General features: G+C 42.4%; 1 protein-coding gene across 1 annotated transcript; it reads left to right on the forward strand.

Annotated features, from left to right (window-relative positions):
- The first annotated feature begins 755 nt into the window (after positions 1–755).
- Positions 756–26,340, forward strand: sting1 (stimulator of interferon response cGAMP interactor 1). Its single transcript, XM_080465461.1, has 7 exons — positions 756–1,469; positions 18,444–18,670; positions 20,055–20,247; positions 21,729–21,837; positions 22,900–23,144; positions 25,141–25,327; positions 25,927–26,340. The coding sequence occupies exons 1-7, from the start codon at positions 1,383–1,385 to the stop codon at positions 26,175–26,177; spliced, it is 1,299 nt and encodes a 432-aa protein (XP_080321587.1). The 5' UTR covers positions 756–1,382; the 3' UTR covers positions 26,178–26,340.
- Positions 26,341–27,136: the final 796 nt, after the last annotated feature.

The raw sequence follows: 27,136 nt of genomic DNA on the forward strand, positions 1-27,136 counted from the left end.
GAAACCAAGCGACGTCTAGCAAATCAAGACACGAGTGCAAAAAAACAACAAAGACAATTTCACTGGTTTCATTAAAAGAAATCGGATTACATTTCCCCTCGATGGGACTCACTTCATACTTCCGACTCATCATTTGGTTTACAGGAAAAGGCAGAGCACACAAAGGTTGACTGACTTCTTTTTTTTTGTCAACCAAGTGAAAGTGGAAGTGACCGTGAATGAATCACAATAGCAAAGCTAATTATATTTAGATTAAACTAAGATCATGACGGGTGAGTCTGTTAAACATTAGTCAAGGATTCAGTGGCAGCCGTTCATCCTCTTTAAATTACGCTTCATTAAAATACTTGGAACCCTTTTTTTTCCCCCAAGGATGTTATAGCGTGTGTTTTAACTTTTCTAAAAAACTTTTGTCATCACATAATGAAGTAAGTTTTTTTACACCTTTACGTACAGTTCTATTTTGTTACTTGCAGTTTATATCAGTTTAAATGAAATTAGTGTTGCCCGTCTGGCCATGCGATCAAGAGCAGATTCCCTCCTTCAAATGAATGATCAGACTCTTCAGACTCCTTGATGCATGAACACATTTTAGTTTAGTGTGTGTTGCCAAAGGGCAAATCTGCAGGTTGAGAGCTACTGGGAAGAAAAGAAAACAGGGTGGACCTCGTGCGACACTGTTTTAAATAAACCTGACTTGACTTGATTAGCAAGGAGTGCTGGGAAGAAAAAAAAAACCCCAGTATGAAGCTGACAGACAGGTCATGACATAAGCATGAAGTGACAGCGGCAATGACGCTCGCGCCATTTACGGGAAGGTGAAAGTGTGGATTGATCGAGACATGGAAAAACATCCCCGAGGTTACACACGTGAAAGAACGGGGAGAGGACGACAGAGAGACGGCAAGACTACAGAAGTGCGAGAAAATAGTAATATGGAGGACGTGACAAGGCTGCAGCGCTGCACGTCAGGAAGGGATGAGGTTATGACAGACTGAGAAAAAGATTCAAGCAGGGGAAGATGAATCAAACTAAACTTTACAAACCAGGCAAACAAAAGCAGTTTCTTCCCTTGGTCAATGATTTACTAAGATGACGTTTGAGTCTCTAAATGGCTTGGAGAGGAAGTAGCCATCATGGAGACCTTCACCCTTTATGTTGGACAATGTCGCTCCTTTCTAACCAACTTTATGTTGGTTTATGACTCAACATCTGATATTTACTGTTGATTATGTTAGTGGAGGTCAGCCAGACTGTTATTTTTCATAAAACTGGTGTTGGTGTCGAAACTTCCTCTTTCTGGAGCCCTCACACTCTCAGTGATTACACGGAGTAACAGGGAGGCAGGTTTAGGTGAAAACAAAACTGAAACTGTTGGACAAATGTATAAGGTGTGGCGGAAGAGAGGAGAGGAGAGGAGAGGAATAGCAGAGCAGGAAATCTTCCCATTCTTGAGTGAACACATCGAGGTGAGTGTCTGCATGCTGCATGTCTTTGTCCCTCGGCGGTTTTGATTAATGTGTCCAAGGCTAATTTTGCAACAAAATAAGAGATGTGTTGGTGAAAGTAGGAGCGTTTTGGTTCCTTTTAAGATGTACGAAACCCCAAATCCACCGCTGGTTATTATTGATCACCTGAAGTAATGTTTGGAATTATTCTTGTATTTAGAGCTAAATGTTTGTTGTGTGAAACTAGTATCATATCATGGCGACTATGTAATCTCTATCGCTGTCATCATGGCGACCATTAAGTTTATTTGACCTTCAAAACAAACAGGCTGTGATGGCTATTGTGACAGAAAAGCAGCCGAGACTCGACCCCTGTTATGAAGTGTGATTATGGTTCCATGAGTGATGAATGTGAATGCTCGAACGTGAAGTCATGAAATGTCAGGTAACACTATCAGATAGTTGAGATGGAGATTAGATTCTGCGATAGATTCTGCGTTAGATTCTGCACCATTACAGAACATTGCAATATCTTGACAATGCATTAAAAATTAAGCGTGTAATAACACAAATATGTCCCCCCCCCCCCCCCCCCCCCCCCTTTCTGATTCAGCAAAGCATCTGTTTAGGAATTTGGAAATACAGAAAGAAAAATTAAAAATTGAAAAAAATCTAGTACAAGAAACTGTGTAAACTTCCTCTTATCAATCATATTCAGAATTATAGCAAGAAATAATGTATAATGGCCAATAAATGAATAATTGTGGTCCTTTTGAATTTGATTAAGCCAGTAATGTAAATGTAATAGTTGCCAATAGAGTAAATAAATATTTGAGCCAGTATCAAAATAATATTTTGTCATTAATTCAATGAGTTGATCACATTTTAGGCAAATTATTACATTAAGAAGCTGCACCTAATGTTATCATTTCAAGCAAACATGTTATACTTGTTAATGTTTATTGATAATAAATGGGGGTTTTTTTTGCAGTGTTTGTGCAGTTTCAGTCATTGAAGATACAGAGTTACAGCAAGTTCTTAATTCTGGTTGTAGTTTTAAGAATATTTGACTAAAATTGTTGCTTGGACTACATTAGTGACTATTATTACATATTTTGTTTATTTGTTTTTTAAGTAATGCATTAAATCGTATTTTTCCCATAAATCCTTCAGTTCAGGGCGTTTTAAAGCCTAATTGTAGATTTTGTTCAGTTCGGTTAGTTTTACACTTTTAGACTGATTTCATCATGTAGAAATTCCCTCTGATGGTGTTTATGTACTCTGAATTGTACATCTTGATATCTTCATATAAACTCCAATAAAACTAGGTGATTAATTTTATTCATTTTTAACAATCTCAATGTGTGCCAAACAAAAGGTTAGAAAACTATGAAATACTGAGCTGTCAGAATGCACTTCTTTGTTCATAATTCCAGTAAAACAGCGCAAAACTCTCTTTTCTCACAAGAATGTGTTTCATGGGTTTTCTTTTCTAAACTCTGGGACAGATCGACATGAAAGTTCCAATTTCTGTATTTGCTTTGTGCACACTGAGGGCTGGAAACTGAAGCTGACATTGTGCAAAAGGCAAACTCACACCCAGGACAGGTTGCCCATGACTGCAAAAGCACACATACACTCACACACACACTTGAGCTCCTGGAAGAAGTGGGAGAAAACCTTTCAAAGCAAAGTGAGAACATGCAATCTTTAAAAAGAAAAAAAAAAAAGGGCTCCGAGGCAAACGCTGCTCTCTACACCTCTGTACCATCCAACATAAATAAAATGAATGTAGATCATTTGCATGGAGAGGCAAGGCAAGTTTATTTATAGAGCTCCATTCAGACACAAGGCAATTCAGTGCTTTACAACTAAAGGAAATACATTCCAGCTCCACAAAGAAATAAAAGAAATACATTAAAAATGTTCAAAAACACAAAAGAAATACATTCAGTAAGTGTGTCATTGATTTATTAAACCCTCAGGAGACAAAAATACACGGGAATCAGACTGAGAGACATTGAAAAGATGAAGAGAATACATTAGTACCAGAGAACAATTAAGAAATCAGTCACACAGTTTTCATTTAATGTTTGTGTTACACATTTTGAACTTTTATCAAAACTACTCACACATCACCATACACGTGCAGTTAAATGGACCTTTATGTTAATCAACAATCTAAATGAGGTTTTTGGTTCACAGATACATAACTGCATGCCTTTTTTTTTTTTTTTTTAAAGTAAAGTTTTAGTTTCAGGTGCATCACTCTGTCATATGAAAGCCTCAATCATGACTGAACCACACCCTTCCTGATGTCCCAGCACCTGCATTTCTATTTACATAGTAACTGCCGAAGTGTGGCGGTGAGCCATATTTAAATCTTCTGCAAACACCGCTCCTATTGTGTAAATACTGAATAAATAAAATGAATCTTCTTTGTCAGGTTTGATAGATGTTAACGATAATAGGGGCTTACTGTTCAACAGAGTTATGATATTAAAAATCAAAACTTGATTTTTCATTTGGGTGCAAACACTCAGAGATCAGGTTTATGTCTTAAAGCACTTTTAGAATTGTGTAGTACAGTGTTCTTGCTAAATTGCTAAAGGGCCCCTCTGACAAGCTAAAAATCTGCAACCAACAAAAAAGATCAGAAACTGAAATTAAAAAAAAAGATATATCTCATGATTACTGAATGACGAAACAACTTATGAAAAACAGTGTTTAAATGGTTTACATTAGTAAATGTAATTACAAAAATTTACATAAAAAAATATGTATTGGATATCTTCAAATAAAAAATATAAACATTACTGCGAGCCCTGTGTGGCTTTTGGCCACTCAGGGCTCTGACCATGGTGAGGAGTACCATGCTAAAAGAAGAGCTGTTGAAAGCCTCTGAAATACCAGGAACAAAGCACTTACTGAATGGAATACTGTATTAAACCAAAATCGACGAGGATGGGATTTGAACCCATGCGTGCAGAGCACAATGGATTAGCAGTCCATCACCTTAACCACTCGGTCACCTCGTCTGAAGTACCTGACCTTAAGTCATTTAAGGAACATACACTCAACCCTGCAGATTAAAGGCCAGCCTGTATGTGTCTGTATGAGTTGATATTTAAAAGTTTCCTGTCCTCCATCTGGACCTCAGTAGGAAGCAGCAGATCGACCAAATGATTGTTGGAGTCCTTGTAAGAAGGAAGAAGACCTCTTGTCTCAATATATGTCATTGACAGTTACTACCACAAGACCTCTAAACATTATTTATAGAATGGCAAGGAATACCACCGAGAACAAAGAGCGATTGAAAGCCTTTGAAATACTAGGAACAAAACACTTACAGAATGGAATACTGTATTCAACCCAAATCGACGAGGATGGGATTTGAACCCATGCGTGCAGAGCACAATGGATTAGCAGTCCATCACCTTAACCACTCGGTCACCTCGTCTGATATAACTCTGTTTAAGTGATTTATCACTGTAAGGAACAAACTCTCATTCCTGCAGCTTGAAGAACAAACTATGTGTCACTGTGAGTTGATATTTTAACATTCTTGTCCTCCGTCTGGACCTCAGTAGGAAGCAGCAGGTCAACAAAAGGATTGCCGGAGTACTTGTGAGAAGGGGAGAGACCTCATGTCGCACAATGTACTATTGACTGTTAACACAATCAAGGTATGAAAGAAGAGCTCTGACCATGGTGAGGAGTACCATGCTAAAAGAAGAGCTGTTGAAAGCCTCTGAAATACCAGGAACAAAGCACTTACTGAATGGAATACTGTATTCAACCAAAGTCGACGAGGATGGGATTCGAACCCATGTGTGCAGAGCACAATGGATTAGCAGTCCATTACCTTAACCACTCGGTCACCTTGTCTGAAGTACATGACCTTAAGTCATTTAAGGAACATACACTCAACCATGCAGATTAAAGGCCAGCCTGTATGTGTCTGTATGAGTTGATATTTAAAAGTTTCCTGTCCTCCATCTGGACCTCACTGGGAAGCAGCGGATCGACCAAATGATTGTTGGAGTCCTTGTAAGAAGGAAGAAGACCTCATGTCTCAATACATGTCACTGACAGCTACTACCACAAGACCTCTAAACATTTTTTATAGAATGGCAAAGAATACCATCGAGAACAAAAAGCGATTGAAAGCCTTTCAAATACCAGGAAGAGAACAATCACTCAATGGAATGCTGCATTCAACGGAAAGCGACGAGGATGGGATTTGAACCCATGCGTGCAGAGCACAATGGATTAGCAGTCCATCACCTTAACCACTCGGTCACCTCGTCTGATATAGCTCTGATAAGTGATTTATCACTGTAAGGAACAAACTCTCATTCCTGCAGCTTGAAGAACAAACTATGTGTCACTGTGAGTTGATATTTTAAGATTCTTTTCCTCCGTCTGGACCTCAGTAGGAAGCAGCAGGTCAACAAAAGGATCGTTGGAGTACTTGTGAGTCGAGAAAAGACCTCATGTGGCACAATGTACTATTGACTGTTAACACAATCAAGGTATGAAAGAAGAGCTCTGACCATGGTGAGGAGTACCATGCTAAAAGAAGAGCGGTTGAAAGCCTCTGAAATACCAGGAACAAAGCACTTACTGAATGGAATACTGTATTCAACCAAAATCGACGAAGATGGGATTCGAACCCATGCGTGCAGAGCACAATGGATTAGCAGTGCATCACCGTAACCACTCGGTCACCTCGTCTGAAGTACCTGAGCTTAAGTCATTTAAGGAACATACACTCAACCCTGCAGATTAAAGGCCAGCCTGTATGTGTCTGTATGAGTTGATATTTAAAAGTTTCCTGTCCTCCATCTGGACCTCAGTAGGAAGCAGCAGATCGACTAAATGAATGTTTGAGTCCTTGTCAGAAGGAAGAAGACCTCATGTCTCAATAAATGTCATTGACAGTTACTACCACAAGACCTCTAAACATTTTTTATAGAATGGCAAAGAATACCATCGAGAACAAAGAGTGATTGAAAGCCTAGGAACAGAACCCTTACCGCATGGAATACTGTGTTCAACCCAAATCGACGAGGATGGGATTTGAACCCATGCGTGCAGAGCACAATGGATTAGCAGTCCATCACCTTAACCACTCGGTCACCTCGCCAGACATAACTTTGTTTAAGTGATGTATCACTGTAAGGAACAAACTCTCATTCATGCAGCTTGAAGAACAAACTATGTGTTGCTGTGAGTCAATATTTTAACATTCTTGTCCTCCGTCTGGACCTCAGTAGGAAGCAGCAAGTCAACAAGATGATCGTTGGAGTCCTTGTGAGAAGGGGAGAGACCTCGTTTCGCACAATGTACTATTGACTGTTAACACAATCAAGGTAATTAAAGAAGAGCTCTGACCATGGTGCGGAGAACCATGCTAAAAGAAGAGCTGTTCAAAGCCTCTGAAATACCAGGAACAGAGCACGTACTGAATGGAATACTGTACTCAACCGAGATCGACGAGGATGGGATTTGAACCCATGCGTGCAGAGCACAATGGATTAGCAGTCCATCACCTTAACCACTCGGTCACCTCGTCTGATATAACTCTGTTGAAGTGATTTATCACTGTAAGGAACAAACTCTCATTCCTTGCTGTGAGTTGATATTTTAACATTCTTGTCCTCCGTCTGGACCTCAGTAAGAAGCAGCAGGTCAACAAAAGGATCGTTGGAGTACTTGTGAGTAGAGAAAAGATCTCATGTGGCACAATGTACTATTGACTGTTAACACAATCAAGGTATGAAAGAAGAGCTCTGACCATGGTGAGGAGTACCATGCTAAAAGAAGAGCGGTTGAAAGCCTCTGAAATACCAGGAACAAAGCACTTACTGAATGGAATACTGTATTCAACCAAAATCGACGAGGATGGGATTCGAACCCATGCGTGCAGAGCACAATGGATTAGCAGTCCATCACCTTAACCACTCTGTCACCTCGTCTGAAGTACATGATCGTAAGTCATTTAAGGAACATACACTCAACCCTGCAGATTAAAGGACAGCCTGTATGTGTCTGTATGAGTTGATATTTAAAAGTTTCCTGTCCTCCATCTGGACCTCAGTAGGAAGCAGCAGATCGACCAAATGATTGTTGGAGTCCTTGTAAGAAGGAAGCAGACCTCTTGTCTCAATATATGTCATTGACAGTTACTACCACAAGACCTCTAAACATTTTTTATAGAATGGCAAGGAATACCATCGAGAGCAAAGAACGATTGAAAGCCTTTGAAATACTCGGAACAAAACACTTAGCGAATGGAATACTGTATTCAATTCAAATCGACGAGGATGGGATTTGAACCCATGCGTGCAGAGCACAATGGATTAGCAGTCCATCACCTTAACCACTCGGTCACCTCGTCTGATATAACTCTGTTTAAGTGATTTATCACTGTAAGGAACAAACTCTCATTCCTGCAGCTTGAAGAACAAACTATGTGTCCCTGTGAGTTGATATTTTAAGATTCTTTTCCTCCGTCTGGACCTCAGTAGGAAGCAGCAGATCGACCAAATGATTGTTGGAGTCCTTGTAAGAAGGAAGAAGACCTATTGTCTCAATATATGTCACTGACAGCTACTACCACAAGACCTCTAAACATTATTTATAGAATGGCAAAGAATACCATCGAGAACAAAAAGCAATTGAAAGCCTTTGAAATACCAGGAAGAGAACAATCACTCAATGGAATGCTGCATTCAACGGAAAGCAACGAGGATGCGATTTGAACCCATGCGTGCAGAGCACAATGGATTAGCAGTCCATCACCTTAACCACTCGGTCACCTCGTCTGATATACCTCTGTTGAAGTGATTTATCACTGTAAGGAACAAACTCTCATTCCTTGCTGTGAGTTGATATTTTAACATTCTTGTCCTCCGTCTGGACCTCAGTAGGAAGCAGCAGGTCAACAAAAGGATCGTTGGAGTACTTGTGAGTCGAGAAAAGACCTCATGTGGCACAATGTACTATTGACTGTTAACACAATCAAGGTATGAAAGAAGAGCTCTGACCATGGTGAGGAGTACCATGCTAAAAGAAGAGCGGTTGAAAGCCTCTGAAATACCAGGAACAAAGCACTTACTGAATGGAATACTGTATTCAACCAAAATCGAAGAGGATGGGATTCGAACCCATGCGTGCAGAGCACAATGGATTAGCAGTCCATCACCTTAACCACTCGGTGACCTCGTCTGAAGTACCTGAGCTTAAGTCATTTAAGGAACATACACTCAACCCTGCAGATTAAAGGACAGCCTGTATGTGTCTGTATGAGTTGATATTTAAAAGTTTCCTGTCCTCCATCTGGACCTCAGTAGGAAGCAGCAGATCGACTAAATGAATGTTTGAGTCCTTGTCAGAAGGAAGAAGACCTCATGTCTCAATAAATGTCATTGACAGTTACTACCACAAGACCTCTAAACATTTTTTATAGAATGGCAAAGAATACCATCGAGAACAAAGAGTGATTGAAAGCCTAGGAACAGAACCCTTACCGCATGGAATACTGTGTTCAACCCAAATCGACGAGGATGGGATTCGAACCCATGCGTGCAGAGCACAATGGATTAGCAGTCCATCACCTTAACCACTCGGTCACCTCGCCAGACATAACTTTGTTTAAGTGATGTATCACTGTAAGGAACAAACTCTCATTCCTGCCACGTGAAGAACAAACTATGTGTTGCTGTGAGTCGATATTTTAACATTCTTGTCCTCCGTCTGGACCTCAGTAGGAAGCAGCAAGTCAACAAGATGATCGTTGGAGTACTTGTGAGAAGGGGAGAGACCTCGTGTCGCACAATGTACTATTGACTGTTAACACAATCAAGGTAATTAAAGAAGAGCTCTGACCATGGTGCGGAGAACCATGCTAAAAGAAGAGCTGTTCAAAGCCTCTGAAATACCAGGAACAGAGCACGTACTGAATGGAATACTGTACTCAACTGAGATCGACGAGGATGGGATTTGAACCCATGCGTGCAGAGCACAATGGATTAGCAGTCCATCACCTTAACCACTCGGTCACCTCGTCTGATATAACTCTGTTGAAGTGATTTATCACTGTAAGGAACAAACTCTCATTCCTTGCTGTGAGTTGATATTTTAACATTCTTGTCCTCCGTCTGGACCTCAGTAAGAAGCAGCAGGTCAACAAAAGGATCGTTGGAGTACTTGTGAGTAGAGAAAAGATCTCATGTGGCACAATGTACTATTGACTGTTAACACAATCAAGGTATGAAAGAAGAGCTCTGACCATGGTGAGGAGTACCATGCTAAAAGAAGAGCGGTTGAAAGCCTCTGAAATACCAGGAACAAAGCACTTACTGAATGGAATACTGTATTCAACCAAAATCGACGAGGATGGGATTCGAACCCATGCGTGCAGAGCACAATGGATTAGCAGTCCATCACCTTAACCACTCGGTGACCTCGTCTGAAGTACCTGAGCTTAAGTCATTTAAGGAACATACACTCAACCCTGCAGATTAAAGGACAGCCTGTATGTGTCTGTATGAGTTGATATTTAAAAGTTTCCTGTCCTCCATCTGGACCTCAGTAGGAAGCAGCAGATCGACCAAATGATTGTTGGAGTCCTTGTAAGAAGGAAGCAGACCTCTTGTCTCAATATATGTCATTGACAGTTACTACCACAAGACCTCTAAACATTTTTTATAGAATGGCAAGGAATACCATCGAGAGCAAAGAACGATTGAAAGCCTTTGAAATACTCGGAACAAAACACTTAGCGAATGGAATACTGTATTCAATTCAAATCGACGAGGATGGGATTTGAACCCATGCGTGCAGAGCACAATGGATTAGCAGTCCATCACCTTAACCACTCGGTCACCTCGCCTGATATAACTCTGTTGAAGTGATGTATCACTGTAAGGAACAAACTCTCATTCCTGCAGCTTGAAGAACAAACTATGTGTCACTGTGAGTTGATATTTTAAGATTCTTTTCCTCCGTCTGGACCTCAGTAGGAAGCAGCAGGTCAACAAAAGGATTGCTGGAGTACTTGTGAGAAGGGGAGAGACCTCATGTGGCACAATGTACTATTGACTGTTAACACAATCAAGGTAATGAAAGGAGAGGTTTGACCAATTTGCTGAGGAGTATCATGCTGAAAGAAGAGCGGTTGAAAGGCGCTGAAATACCAGGAACAGAGCACGTACTGAATGGAATACTGTACTCAACCGAGATCGACGAGGATGGGATTTGAACCCATGCGTGCAGAGCACAATGGATTAGCAGTCCATCACCTTAACCACTCGGTCACCTCATCTGAAGTACCTGAGCTTAAGTCATTTAAGGAACATACACTCAACCCTGCAGATTAAAGGACAGCCTGTATGTGTCTGTATGAGTTGATATTTAAAAGTTTCCTGTCCTCCATCTGGACCTCAGTAGGAAGCAGCAGATCGACTAAATGAATGTTTGAGTCCTTGTCAGAAGGAAGAAGACCTCATGTCTCAATAAATGTCATTGACAGTTACTACCACAAGACCTCTAAACATTTTTTATAGAATGGCAAAGAATACCATCGAGAACAAAGAGTGATTGAAAGCCTAGGAACAGAACCCTTACCGCATGGAATACTGTGTTCAACCCAAATCGACGAGGATGGGATTTGAACCCATGCGTGCAGAGCACAATGGATTAGCAGTCCATCCCCTTAACCACTCGGTCACCTCGCCAGACATAACTTTGTTTAAGTGATGTATCACTGTAAGGAACAAACTCTCATTCCTGCAGCTTGAAGAACAAACTATGTGTCACTGTGAGTTGATATTTTAAGATTCTTTTCCTCCGTCTGGACCTCAGTAGGAAGCAGCAGATCGACCAAATGATTGTTGGAGTCCTTGTCAGAAGGAAGAAGACCTCATGTCTCAATACATGTCACTGACAGCTACTACCACAAGACCTCTAAACATTATTTATAGAATGGCAAAGAATACCATCGAGAACAAAAAGCAATTGAAAGCCTTTGAAATACCAGGAAGAGAACAATCACTCAATGGAATGCTGCATTCAACGGAAAGCAACGAGGATGGGATTTGAACCCATGCGTGCAGAGCACAATGGATTAGCAGTCCATCACCTTAACCACTCGGTCACCTCGTCTGATATAACTCTGTTGAAGTGATTTATCACTGTAAGGAACAAACTCTCATTCCTTGCTGTGAGTTGATATTTTAACATTCTTGTCCTCCGTCTGGACCTCAGTAGGAAGCAGCAGGTCAACAAAAGGATCGTTGGAGTACTTGTGAGTCGAGAAAAGACCTCATGTGGCACAATGTACTATTGACTGTTAACACAATCAAGGTATGAAAGAAGAGCTCTGACCATGGTGAGGAGTACCATGCTAAAAGAAGAGCGGTTGAAAGCCTCCGAAATACCAGGAACAAAGCACTTACTGAATGGAATACTGTATTCAACCAAAATCGACGAGGATGGGATTCGAACCCATGCGTGCAGAGCACAATGGATTAGCAGTCCATCACCTTAACCACTCGGTCACCTCGTCTGAAGTACCTGAGCTTCAGTCATTTAAGGAACATACACTCAACCCTGCAGATTAAAGGACAGCCTGTATGTGTCTGTATGAGTTGATATTTAAAAGTTTCCTGTCCTCCATGTGGACCTCAGTAGGAAGCAGCAGATCGACTAAATGAATGTTTGAGTCCTTGTCAGAAGGAAGAAGACCTCATGTCTCAATAAATGTCATTGACAGTTACTACCACAAGACCTCTAAACATTTTTTATAGAATGGCAAAGAATACCATCGAGAACAAAGAGTGATTGAAAGCCTAGGAACAGAACCCTTACCGCATGGAATACTGTGTTCAACCCAAATCGACGAGGATGGGATTCGAACCCATGCGTGCAGAGCACAATGGATTAGCAGTCCATCCCCTTAACCACTCGGTCACCTCGCCAGACATAACTTTGTTTAAGTGATGTATCACTGTAAGGAACAAACTCTCATTCCTGCAGCTTGAAGAACAAACTATGTGTCACTGTGAGTTGATATTTTAAGATTCTTTTCCTCCGTCTGGACCTCAGTAGGAAGCAGCAGATCGACCAAATGATTGTTGGAGTCCTTGTCAGAAGGAAGAAGACCTCATGTCTCAATACATGTCACTGACAGCTACTACCACAAGACCTCTAAACATTATTTATAGAATGGCAAAGAATACCATCGAGAACAAAAAGCAATTGAAAGCCTTTGAAATACCAGGAAGAGAACAATCACTCAATGGAATGCTGCATTCAACGGAAAGCAACGAGGATGGGATTTGAACCCATGCGTGCAGAGCACAATGGATTAGCAGTCCATCACCTTAACCACTCGGTCACCTCGTCTGATATAACTCTGTTGAAGTGATTTATCACTGTAAGGAACAAACTCTCATTCCTTGCTGTGAGTTGATATTTTAACATTCTTGTCCTCCGTCTGGACCTCAGTAGGAAGCAGCAGGTCAACAAAAGGATCGTTGGAGTACTTGTGAGTCGAGAAAAGACCTCATGTGGCACAATGTACTATTGACTGTTAACACAATCAAGGTATGAAAGAAGAGCTCTGACCATGGTGAGGAGTACCATGCTAAAAGAAGAGCGGTTGAAAGCCTCCGAAATACCAGGAACAAAGCACTTACTGAATGGAATACTGTATTCAACCAAAATCGACGAGGATGGGATTCGAACCCATGCGTGCAGAGCACAATGGATTAGCAGTCCATCACCTTAACCACTCGGTCACCTCGTCTGAAGTACCTGAGCTTCAGTCATTTAAGGAACATACACTCAACCCTGCAGATTAAAGGACAGCCTGTATGTGTCTGTATGAGTTGATATTTAAAAGTTTCCTGTCCTCCATGTGGACCTCAGTAGGAAGCAGCAGATCGACTAAATGAATGTTTGAGTCCTTGTCAGAAGACCTCATGTCTCAATAAATGTCATTGACAGTTACTACCACAAGACCTCTAAACATTTTTTATAGAATGGCAAAGAATACCATCGAGAACAAAGAGTGATTGAAAGCCTAGGAACAGAACCCTTACCGCATGGAATACTGTGTTCAACCCAAATCGACGAGGATGGGATTTGAACCCATGCGTGCAGAGCACAATGGATTAGCAGTCCATCACCTTAACCACTCGGTCACCTCGCCAGACATAACTTTGTTTAAGTGATGTATCACTGTAAGGAGCAAACTCTCATTCCTGCCACGTGAAGAAAAAAAACTATGTGTTGCTGTGAGTCGATATTTTAACATTCTTGTCCTCCGTCTGGACCTCAGTAGGAAGCAGCAAGTCAACAAGATGATCGTTGGAGTACTTGTGAGAAGGGGAGAGACCTCGTGTCGCACAATGTACTATTGACTGTTAACACAATCAAGGTAATTAAAGAAGAGCTCTGACCATGGTGAGGAGAACCATGCTAAAAGAAGAGCTGTTCAAAGCCTCTGAAATACCAGGAACAGAGCACGTACTGAATGGAATACTGTACTCAACCGAGATCGACGAGGATGGGATTTGAACCCATGCGTGCAGAGCACAATGGATTAGCAGTCCATCACCTTACCCACTCGGTCACCTCGTCTGATATAACTCTGTTGAAGTGATTTATCACTGTAAGGAACAAACTCTCATTCCTTGCTGTGAGTTGATATTTTAACATTCTTGTCCTCCGTCTGGACCTCAGTAGGAAGCAGCAGGTCAACAAAAGGATCGTTGGAGTACTTGTGAGTAGAGAAAAGATCTCATGTGGCACAATGTACTATTGACTGTTAACACAATCAAGGTATGAAAGAAGAGCTCTGACCATGGTGAGGAGTACCATGCTAAAAGAAGAGCGGTTGAAAGCCTCTGAAATACCAGGAACAAAGCACTTACTGAATGGAATACTGTATTCATCCAAAATCGACGAGGATGGGATTTGAACCCATGCGTGCAGAGCACAATGGATTAGCAGTCCATCACCTTAACCACTCGGTCACCTCGTCTGAAGTACCTGAGCTTAAGTCATTTAAGGAACATACACTCAACCCTGCAGATTAAAGTACAGCCTGTATGTGTCTGTATGAGTTGATATTTAAAAGTTTCCTGTCCTCCGTCTGGACCTCAGTAAGAAGCAGCAGATCGACTAAATGATCGTTTGAGTCCTTGTCAGAAGGAAGAAGACCTCATGTCTCAATAAATGTCATTGACAGCTACTACCACAAGACCTCTAACCATTTTTTATAGAATGGCAAAGAATACCATCGAGAACAAAGAGGAATTGAAAGCCTAGGAACAGAACCCTTACCAAATGGAATACTATGTTCAACCCAAATCGACGAGGATGGGATTTGAACCCATGCGTGCAGAGCACAATGGATTAGCAGTCCATCACCTTAACCACTCGGTCACCTCGCCTGATATAACTCTGTTGAAGTGATGTATCACTGTAAGGAACAAACTCTCATTCCTGCAGCTTGAAGAACAAACTATGTGTCACTGTGAGTTGATATTTTAAGATTCTTTTCCTCCGTCTGGACCTCAGTAGGAAGCAGCAGGTCAACAAAAGGATTGCTGGAGTACTTGTGAGAAGGGGAGAGACCTCATGTGGCACAATGTACTATTGACTGTTAACACAATCAAGGTAATGAAAGAAGAGGTTTGACCAATTTGCTGAGGAGTATCATGCTGAAAGAAGAGCTGTTGAAAGGCGCTGAAATACCATCAACAAAGCACTTACTGAATGGAATACTGTATTGAACCGAAATCGACGAGGATGGGATTCGAACCCATGCGTGCAGAGCACAATGGATTAGCAGTCCATCACCTTAACCACTCGGTCACCTCGTCTGATATAACTCTGTTTAAGTGATTTATCACTGTAAGGAACAAACTCTCATTCCTGCAGCTTGAAGAACAAACTATGTGTCCCTGTGAGTTGATATTTTAAGATTATTTTCCTCCGTCTGGACCTCAGTAGGAAGCAGCAGATCGACCAAATGATTGTTGGAGTCCTTGTAAGAAGGAAGAAGACCTCATGTCTCAATATATGTCACTGACAGCTACTACCACAAGACCTCTAAACATTATTTATAGAATGGCAAGGAATACCATCGAGAACAAAGAGTGATTGAAAGCCTTTGAAATACTAGGAACAAAACACTTACCGAATGGAATACTGTATTCAACCTAAATTGACGAGGATGGGATTCGAACCCATGTGCGCAGAGCACAATGGAGTAGCAGCCCATCACCTTAACCACTCGGTCACCTCGCCTGATATAACTCTGTTTAAGTGATGTATCACTGTAAGGAACAAACTCTCATTCCTGCCACGTGAAGAACAAACTATGTGTCACTGTGAGTTGATATTTTATCATTCTTGTCCTCTGTCTGGACCTCAGTAGGATTCACATTTTTTAAGTAGCTGACAGGGAAGGTCTACAGGCTCCTCAAGGTGCTTCAGAGCTGGAGACGAGGTGGGCCTGAGGAAAGCTCGAGCCAACCTGTCCCGCGGCATCGGAGAAGCAAAGAGGGAACACGCCAGGAGAATAGCCCATCACTTCAGTGACAGCAGAGACACGCCGGGAATAAAGATCACTGGCTATAGTACCCCACAGAAGACCCCTGATAGCATCACTCCTTTGCTGAAAGAGCTAAATTGCTTCTTTGGACGCTTTGAGGCAAACAATAGCCCCCCTGCTACATCTCCTCCTAGCGAGCAGGAGCTATCACTGTCCCCAGAGAGTGTGTGGAGAGCACTCAGCAGGATAAACACATGCAAAGCTCCAGGTCCTGACAGCATGTCTGGTCATGTACTGAGAGACTGTGCTGGAGAACGTAACGATGTATTCACAGACATACCCAACATCTCCCTGAGGCAGACTGTTGTCCCCACTTGCCTCAAAACCACCACCTTCAGACTCTAAGTCTCTTCCTGTTGCAAGAGCAAAAACTGTCCTGACACCGGAAGGCTCTCAATCACATCATATTGTTTGCTCAAGCTGCCGAACAGGACAAGGGAAAAAGAAAAAAAAAAAAATGCCACCTTCAGTCCAGTACTGAAGTCATGTCTCTGCTCTTTCAACCACCACCGCCCGGTTGCACTTACTCCCATCCAGATGAAGTGTTTCAAGCAGCTAATCATGCACCACATCAAATGCCTGCTCTCACCTACACTGGACCACTACCCAGGCCCGGAGTGGCTTTTTAAAATTTTTAAGGTTTGGATAACTGTTAACCCTTATTTGAAATATAGATTCTGAAATGACATTAAAAAAAACATGTATTGTATAATGTTGGTGCACTTGTGTTGAAGTAAATTTACATTATGAAGCAACCCTTACTTTCAATTAATTGTAAATATTTTAGAAAACTACACTGAACCTTAAAGAACAGTGCGATGGACTTCACATATAAGATTTATATTACATGATTTTAATAGGTCATGATCTAAAGTGGGACGGTCTGAGGTAAGAAACTCCAGGGCTGAAGATGTGTCCCACTCCGGCTCTGCCCCTACCAGTGTGCATATCGGTTCAACCACTCAACTGATGACAAAATTTCAACTGTCCTCCAACTCAGCCCTAAGGACTCTTATGATAAAATGCTGTTCATAGACTTTAGTTCAGCATTTAACACCATCATGCCGCAGCAGCTCATCCACAATCTCGACCAGTTGAGAGCTCTACACCTCTCTGCGCAACTGGCTCCTGGACTTCCAGACAGGGAGACCACAGGCAGTACGGGTTGGCAGCAAGACATCCAACACCATCATTCTGAACACGCTGCCCCCCAAGGATGTGCACTGAGCCCCCTACTCTTCACGCTGCTGACCAATGACTGCACACCAATGCAAACCTCCAACCTCTTCATCAAGTTCACAGATGACACAACAGTCGTGAATCTCATCATCAACAGAGATCAGCCAAAATACAGGATTGAGGTGAGCAGCCTGGTCATGTGATACAGTGTCAACAATCTCTCTCTGAAAATAGAGACGACAAAGGAGACTGTTGTAGACTTCAGGAGAGGGCACACCCAGCATGCTCTAAACATCAACGGTGCGACTGTGGAGAGATTGAGCAGCACCAAGTTCCTGGGTGTGCCCGTTACAGAAGATCTCTCCTGGACCAGAAACATCACATCACTGGCCAAAAAAGCACATCAACGTCTCTGTATGAGCTGAGAGGAGCCAGAGCCCTGTCCCCATCATGTCCACCTTTTACAGAGGCACCATGGAGAGCATCATTCCACCTCCTGTCACAAGACCCTCCAGTGCATCGTGAGAGCAGCGAAGAAGATCGTTGGTGTCTCTTTCCCTTGAATTCAGAATATCTACAGCACCTGCCTCACACACAAATCCATCAGCATTGTGTGTGATCCCACCCACCCGTCTACCCGACGGTAGAGTCTGAGGTCCAGGACCAGCAGACTGAAAAACAGCTTCATCCACCAGACTGTCAGGAAGCTGAACACTTTACCAGCTATACTCTATTTTAAGTGTTTGCCACACATCATTATCTGCTCCACTCACTGCTGACTTGATTCCCCCTTCCTTCTTTTTCATTTCTTGCTCCCTGACAAGTGGCTCCTCTTCATTTTGTGTGGTTGACTTTCACGTTACTTTGATTGTCACACTTCAGTAAAGTAACTGCATGTAGCAGTGTGACAGGGATGACAGGAAGGTATCCTTCACGGATGTCATTGCAGTTTGACTACTGGTTGTTTGACGGTGTTAATGGGGTGGGTCACTGGAGTTGCTACATTTTAAGACATTACTGTGGAGTAAAGTCACCAGCCCCCTAGTGGCCAGGGGCCCCAAGCAGCTGCCTGCCTTGCCTGTTGACAAGCTCCATCTCTGATGAAGCAGGTGTAGATTGTGACAGGTGGGGCAAGTGTTGATGCTCTGACACAGGCTCTCCCTGACTCTCGTTTCCCCTCACAGATGCACCGTCTCCGAGATCAGGATGCCTTGGTCCCTCAGCCTCGTGGTAGCCTGCCAAAGGCGTGTGCCGTGGGACTCTTCGCCGTAACGATGATCTGTTTGGAGTTTTGGGGATTTCCTGAAAATGTCGGCTGTGTCATTATGGTAGTACTTGCACTGACCCTGGGGCCTCTGCTGTATGGGAGCTGTCTGCTGGCTGAGGAGATGCTGTTCCACTCAAACACAAGGTGAGAGAGAGAAGAGAGGCTGTGTTTCTACCAGGTCAGTAACAAGACTCTCTTGGAATGAAGTTTTCTTATTAATGTCTTCCGGACAATCAGGTGAAAATAAATGGCACAGAGTTCAGGTTAACTTTTTTTTAGTGGACATTATAAAAAAATGTAAATAAGTGAATGGAATTTGAGAACAGGAGAAAGCTGCAAAGAAAGCTTTAGTAGCGTAACAAGGGAGATTACTGCAAGTTAAGTATATATATGTCGATGCTCTTCCATTTGAAGTACAATGTTCTTCAAATGGATGCATTATGACCCCATGACCTGCCTTTACTCACAGTCCGAGTTAATAAAAGAATAATCCACTTGTCAACACATGATGTTTCTCTCACCTAATGAGCTGCAGCATGATGCATCTGGCTATATTATGTTATTGCTGTCTGGTTAAGAATAACAGAAGATGAAACCCCCTCGGAAAGGTGGTCACATGATAGCACACACACCTACAACAAGGCCACAGCTATTATCATACCTGAAGCCAGATCAACAATTTTAATATGACACAAGGTTTGATGTGATTTTCTCCATGCTTAAATGGCCTCAGCACAACTACAATGAACTTGGAGATCTTCTTCATTTACACAAGATATACACAGTACAGTGAAATGCACTACTGAAACTACTGAAAAATGCACACTACTCATTTTGCAAACATGTGCATGTTTCATCATGTTGCCATGTTGCCAACATTAGTAGTTGTGCTGAAATGCAACAACATCAGAATTGCAGATGAACCTAGGTTCTTTCTGATTGTCAAATTTACCTCTAAATGAGTCCAGATCTCTTTTAAAAAGCTCAAGATACAATATGCTTTGATACAAGATGATACACTATGATAATATGCCACACTATTTTGTGAAACATCCCAATGCCACACTATATGATACGTTATGATACGTCATGATATGACACAATACCTTATAATAAGAGTATGTCATGGTATGCAATGATAAGACAAAACATGATATGATGCAATACAGCATGATATGTCATATTATGATAAAATCAATTTTCATTAAAAAAAACTTGTTAAGTCAAATTATTCTTAATATCGCTTGGGGATGGTATATTTATTAGGTGTGTATATATATATATATATATATACACACCAGACATTGAAGAAAATATCTTATCTATCTATCGATATCGATATCGATATCGATATCGATATAGATATAGATTTAGATATAGATATAGATATAGATATAGATATAGATATAGATATAGATATAGATATAGATATAGATAGATATGATTCAACTCAAAAAAAAAAACCTTCAAACAGAATGTTTATAGTGTGCAATAGTTCTAATGTAAAGACACGTTTCCCCCCCCACAGGTATCGAGGCAAACCAGTGCTGAAGCAGATGCTGCCAGCTTGTGGTTTGTGGGGCAGGACCCTGCTGACTGCAGCGCTGGCGGGCCTCCTGCAGTACCTGGTCGGACATCCTCTGTCTAATGAAGGCCAATACTGGAAACTGCTATGCCTGTGTTCTGTTACTTACACTCTGCTCAGGAGCCTGGGAGTCCTGGTGAGATTCACACACGCATGCACGAGCACGCAAACGCAAACGCAAACGCAAACGCAAACGCAAACGCAAACCCAAACGCACAAGCACACGCACACGCGCGCACACACACACACACACACACACACACACACGAGAGTTCAAGTAGTGGGGAAAAGTCTAGAAAAGCTCATTGACAGTGGGATGACCAGCCTGCAGGATAGAAATACTATATGATAAATTAACATGTAAGCATCCACTACAAGGAAACGTTGATTATTTTAAATGGATTCCTTGATGTACATGTAATTGGTGGGTGTACTGAGTATAATTCATGGAGACTAGATAAAGCTGTTTAGACAGACAGGTAGCAGAACAGTTTAATGTATTAGTAGTCATAGTAGTGGAGAGTGATGTGGCTCATGCAGTTCACACAAGTGTGGATTTTGAATGTATGGGTTAGTATTAGCTGGATTGTGTTTGTCTTGTGATAAACAGACATGTCCACACTTTTAACTCCTTCCTAACACAAAGACAACATGTGTGTGGATGGATGAATGATTCGGAACAGAAGATCTTTAAGAATGAATGGATTTATCCCCTTTAGAGGGACTGTGTAACTTATATTGTACCATGTAGTTGTTCAACACCTTTTTTAGAGATATTGTTCACATCCTGATTCTCACTGAGGGAAGTGAAGTCAATTATCTCCCTATCCATGTTTAAATCCATCTTACAGCGGTGAGTATCCCCCTGCTGTCTTACGTCTAAAAAGGCCTCCCACCCCTCTCTCTCTGGCCACGGCCTCCTCAGCAGCCCACCTGTCATCACTGCTCATCCGGCTCCACAAGTCTTACCGTTAGAAACTAATGAGAAGCACCTCTGATATGTTCCCCGAGCCTTCTAACAGAAGAATGGTTTCAATTTCAGTATTTAAGTGGAGCCACGTCTGCAGGGTCAGCCAGCGATCGCTCTCCAGTTGAGCTTCGGTGATGTCTTCACTCCCAGCTCAGAGCCGCCCGGCGCCCACACGCTGCCGATGTGTATCTCTGCTCATTTGAATTTCAGATTAGGGCTTACAGTATGTTTGCAACCCAGAGCAACACGGTGGAAGACAAAATAACATAAGACGACTTGAGCGCCTACGTGCTTCTCCTGGTTTTGCTTGACAGTAATTGATGTGACGTTCTGGAGTAAGAATAGACTCAAAATATCTTCTTCATCAGCAAGAATGACCATCACACTCATCACACGCTGTGCTTGAAGAATTCTCTGTCTAATTTTGACCAACGCTTCCTCAGCGTCCTGATAAGAATTGACAGCATTATAGATTCAAGCCCCGCTCGAGCCTCAAGCGGCTCCACTGAAATCAGTCTAAAAATATGTCGTCCTACATAGGAAAGGTGAGCTGGGGTGCGGGGATGCCCTTTTGTTTTTTGCTGTCACACCTTCTGGAAGGTGTCAGATGGCCTCGGAGAAAAGCCTCGGCTGTTTGTGTGATGCAGGGTCCTTCGGAAGTGGAGGTGTCAGATATCTGCGAGGGGAAGAAGATGAACGTGGCTCACGGCCTGGCCTGGTCCTTCTACCTGGGCTACCTGCAACTGGTGCTGCCACGTCAGTAGCAACCAAACACACACACACACACACACACATGCACACACAGCACATTTGCCTTCCGTTTTTTATTTACATATTCAAACATAATACCTTTTTATTCTTCTTCTCACTCGCACAATGCAATCAGATTTAAGCGCTACATGTGAAAGCCTCTGCTCTCTGTTCTACGACAAGTGTGTTTTATATAAAAAGTGGTAACCTGCAGATGATAGAGCATCTTCCTCCTAAGCTGACTGATTATCAGACTGACACAGAGCAACACTACAAAAACACAACTATGTGTATATTGTTGATATTGTAATCATTTTTGGTTACAATTGCAAAATATTTTGCAAAAACATGTAGTTTTCCAAAACGTATACTTGAAGCAACTACAAAAAATTCAAAGGTCAAATTTAAAGGTAATACGGCACTATTATACTGGTCCGGTCACTCAAGATGATATTGGGCGGTATGTGGCCCCTGAACTAATATGAGTTTGACACCCCTGGCATAGAGGGTGTCAAATATTGGGCCCCCCCGAGATTATCTTGTAAAGTACAAAAATTGCATAATTTTTTTCATTAAACTTGATGATAATATTCTTTCAGGTGATTCGTTCACGAGGAAACTAATGCAACATAGTCTATTTTTTATGGTGTATGTTCTTTCCTGCCATAGGCAGGATTTGAACCAACATCCTCCTCACATAAAGTCAGAATTGATCACAGTATCGCTACCGCCATGGTTTCCAAAGAATTTGCTTCTGTTCAGAATTTGTCCACAGTGTCTTTCAGGTGGTTCAGGATAACTTTCTATGCAGGTGAATTAAATATGAACATTTTAAGAATATATGTGCATATTTGGATCAAAACAGATGGAAAATGTGGAATTTGTGTTGAGTCTGATTGAGATCAACATGTGGCAAACCAAAATGAGTGTGACACTGCAGATATAAATGATTGGACGTGTGTGTGTGTGTGTGTGTGTGTGTGTGTGTGTGTGTGTGTGTGTGTGTGTGTGTGTGTGTGTGTGTGTGTGTGTGTGTGTGTGTGTGTGTGTGTGTGTGTGTGTGTGCAGTTTTGGAGGATTCCATCGAAACATTCCGTGCTACACATCAGTCCTCCAGTTCCTTCAGGGGCCGGGGCTCCCACAGGCTCCTCATCCTCATCCCCCTCAACACCAACATCGCCAACAAGCTGGACTCCGAGGACGACAACATCCGTTTCTATGACAACCTCCCAGACATCGAGATAGACAGGGCCGGGGTCCGGCGTCGAGTCTACAAGCACAGCGTCTACAGAGTGCTGGACAACAACGGGAAGGTATGGAAAGGAACGGGACAGCGAGGTTATAATGCCGGCACGTTGGTTGTGATTGCATGACCTGTATCAGTGACATTTAGATTCCTTTCTGCGGGTCAGGGTACAAATATTAAGTCAGTCCTGAAGAAAGTGGCCAGAGAACCTGGAGTCTGAATGCTGCTCGCACAATAATTCCACTCAGCTTCGGTCGTGTCGTTGCCAGTGTGGGTTGAAAGACTCAGCATGCTGATATTTTCCCCTTTGATCAGATTTGTAAAGACTTGCACAGCTTAAATGCGACAGAGAGACCGAGTCACAGGAAAGTGACAGACTCAAGGGGCTGTTTCTGTTTATATATATATAATTTTTTTTTCCCCCCAGTACTTCTTAGATGGAGCGTCAATGTGCTCTATATTCAAAGTGTTTGATGTAGCCAATCTGACACAGATTGTACTCAAAATCAACTCTGCAGTTTCATCGAGAGAAAGGAAGTTTGGGGCTGCATGAAAGCATCCGGAGTTTCAAACAAGACCAAAAATAGCCGGCAATTATTCCAAAGTGATTACAAAGAGGATGTTAGGGCCTGATTTTACCCTCACGGTGAATAAAATGGTGGTGATTGCTGGATTTTTATTTCTCGTTACAGCACTGTAAGGAACCCTTTCTTGTATTTTTGACCATTTCAAGATACTACTGGTCTAGTTTTACTGTATCTAATTGTAGTTTATTGTACTTCCTTTCATTTGAAAGACACTCCTGTTGGAATATTAATATTAATATTAATTAATTCAACCTAATTCAAAGTTCTTGTATCCTGCTGATAGAAGTGTTTAGTGTCAATTCCACCCTATATTTGAAGCAATGATGTTTTCCTGGCCTCCACAAACAAGATCTCCCCCTGTGTATATATGTGAAGGTCTGATTCAAGGGAAGCAAAGGCAGATACATCCTTTGTTTGAAAAGTCTGATTAAGTTCTGCTCATAAAATGTGAAGGATCCTACACAGGAGATCAAAAACAGCTCCCATCATAGGCTGACTGCTCCTACTGCTGGTGCTTCTTAAAGTGTGTCACTTTTCTGAAAAACCAAGTCCTTAATGGAGAAAATGAGCTTTATAATTATCCATCCATCCATCTTCTCCCACTTATCCATATCCGGGGGTGGCAGTCTGAGCACTGTCACCCAGATCACATTGCACCCATTAAGAACCTTTCCTGCAGGTGGTGAGCCCACGGGAAGCTGGCGTGGGACATGAACCCACTACCTTGAGATTGTGAGTCTCATGCTCTATCAACTGAGCTCGCCGGGGGACTTTATAACTCTATATTGTTAAAACAAATATACACACTGGTGAAACTTAACATGAGGTCCGCATGAACCTAAGCATTAATTATGTCAAAATAGTAATTGTTTGATTTTGAAAATTTTTTGACAATTTAATCATGTTTACTCTGCGCCACAACAGAGGAAACCCTGAACGTTTTAATTTAAAGGTTATTATGGCACTATTTTACCAGTCTGGCCTCGTCAAGAAAGAAAGTCAAGTCAACAAAGAAAGGGTCTAATCTGGAGTGGACATGTGTACACTACTCTGCAGCTGTACACATGTTTCGTTGGTGCCTTTTGACACTTAGAATACTGGGTACATCACCTCCAGCAGGACGTTTCCTCCTCCAGAGCAGAACATTAGTACCACCTCTTGGCCAAAGCTGTGAACTTCCTTGTGGAGAACTCCTCTCTTTAAGCACAGTAGCAGCGCCACCGAGCTGCACGACACCACACTCCACCGTGTGCCAGACAGGAGTGAGTCAAGCTTTTAAGGGATTATCTGTCCAGGAAATGAATCTTCCTCTGGGTGTTAGTTTTGGTTAATGTGTGTGTGTGTGTGTGTGTGTGTGTGTGTGTGTGTGTGTGTGTGTGTGTGTGTGTGTGTGTGTGTGTGTGTGTGTGTGTGTGTGTGTGTGTGTGTGTGTGTGTGTGTGTGTGTGTGTGTGTGTGTGTGTGTGTACGCGCACAGGCCCATGACTTTGTGGCGGAGTATGCGACCCCTCTGCTGACCCTCTACAACATGTCCCATGAGAGCAGCGCAGGCTTCGGGGAGCCGGAGCGCAGGCAGCAGGTCCTGCTCTTCTTCAGGACCCTGCAGGACATCCTGGACCAGTCACTGGAATGTCGCAACCGCTACAAGCTCATCCTGATCCATGGTGCCAACACAAATATGTTGTGTGTGTGTGTGTGTGTGTGTGTGTGTGTGTGTGTGTGTGTGTGTGTGTGTGTGTGTGTGTGTGTGTGTGTGTGTGTGTGTGTGTGTGTGTGTGTGTGTGTGTGTGTGCGTGTGTGTGTGTGACCTTTGCACACACCTCCCAGCATGACACAGGCTGCTTTTAGAGGGATTTTAGCTTTTAGCTTATCCACTGCCCCACAAGGGTTGACAATCAGGATTTGGTTATTTATAGATGCTTTCGCAATTTATTTGTTGTTGTTTTTAGGAGGTTTTGTTGTTGTGGATGATGTGCTGCAGCACTGGGCAGAGCTGAAATGAAGTATGAAGGTCAGACTGTCAGTGTTGGAAACATTTCTGGCTCTGTTCCAGGTACCTGCAGACTCATGTGAACTTTGTAGCTCCGCCATAGTAGAGAGAGTAGAGAAATCTCCTATCATGGCACAAGAACCTTCCGTTCCCTGCACTATTCCTGCTTTATATAATCCTTATTAAAACAGTGAGCTCAAAGAATGAAAACAAGTCAATGCAAATTGCTCAAAGAGTGACGTTTCCTTCTTATTTGCTTTCTTCTCGTCCTAGATGAGCATGAGGAAGATCCTCACTTCCTGTCCAAGACCATCCTCAGACACTTGAAGCAGCAGGAGAAGGAGGAGTTCTGCCTCACGCCACCTCCTCACCAGGAGATGCAAAACCCATTCAAAGGCACTGGAGGGGCTCTGCCGAGCGCCCCACCGATGAGCCCTGAGCCACTGAGCAGGGAACCCACGCTCATGTACAGCCTGGAGGAACCTCAGCCTCTGAAGGAAGCTGTGGAGAACAGCCACTACTAGACTGGAGGGCTGAAACGTGGACACACGTCAGTGGCCGCATCCAGGTTCTGTTTATGCAACTTTACTGGATTTTCATATTAGAGATAGAAGGAGAAAGAAATAACTAGGATTTTTTTTCAGTTTTCATTTAAATTGGAATAAATCAAATAAATGCTGACATTGATGTTGGGTTGTGTTGATCTTTCTTTGGTCTGAATCTGTTTGGTGAAAGATGTCCGGAGAGCGTCACTACTGGTATCGTGATTCATAAGAGACTAAATAGTTGGAAGGCTAAAAGAAGATAAAACACATGTGAGACACTTTGTGGTCAACAAAACTTAGGACAATACATTTATACACACATGCAATGAGGAGCAAACTATGCACAGCTCACAGCAATCCGGGGCAATCAGAGTGAGACGCATGGAGGGACATGAAACGTGCACGAGCGTTATATAAAACGTGAGCATTAACAATGGCACCTGGCACGCTGGGAAAACAAACTATAAAGACCGAGGACAAGAAGCACAAGACCTGTGGAGTTTGCATGTTCTTCCAGATACTACCTTAGTTGAGTGAAGACACAGACAAATAAACAACCACAGAATATATCATAATTACCTTCATAAATACACTCTATCTGGTGTAAAAATCCTGGTTAGAAGAAAATCCTGGATTGTGCACCTGGTTGCAGCACTAAGAAAGTGTTGCAGCCTGAAGGTGAGAGCGTGTCATCATGTTTCCTGACGTAGAGAACAGGAGCTGAGTTCTGTTCACCATGTGGACCTGAAGCTGCAGCGAAGAAACATTTGAGTGGATTCCCTGTGCAAATCATATGCCACGACATAAAGACTAATATCCAAGTGAAAATACAAATACAGCAAGCGGGAAAATACCATGCAGGAAGGGAGGCGGGAGCTGGAACAACTTTACTGCTTTGCTTTTTGTTTTTGTGTGAGACGGATGTTTTGCATAACAGA

The sequence above is a fragment of the Lipophrys pholis genome, assembly GCF_963383615.2.
Source record: "Lipophrys pholis genome assembly, chromosome: 6".
NCBI lineage: Eukaryota > Metazoa > Chordata > Actinopteri > Blenniiformes > Blenniidae > Lipophrys > Lipophrys pholis.

Excerpts from the sequence above, each read along its gene's own strand:
- sting1 (XM_080465461.1), top strand. The coding sequence starts at position 1,383 with ATGTATAAGGTGTGGCGGAAGAGAGGAGAGGAGAGGAGAGGAATAGCA. Across the intron at positions 1,470-18,443 it reads TCTTGAGTGAACACATCGAG|ATGCACCGTCTCCGAGATCA; the intron begins GTGAGTGTCTGC and ends TTCCCCTCACAG. Across the intron at positions 20,248-21,728 it reads TCAGGAGCCTGGGAGTCCTG|GGTCCTTCGGAAGTGGAGGT; the intron begins GTGAGATTCACA and ends TGTGTGATGCAG.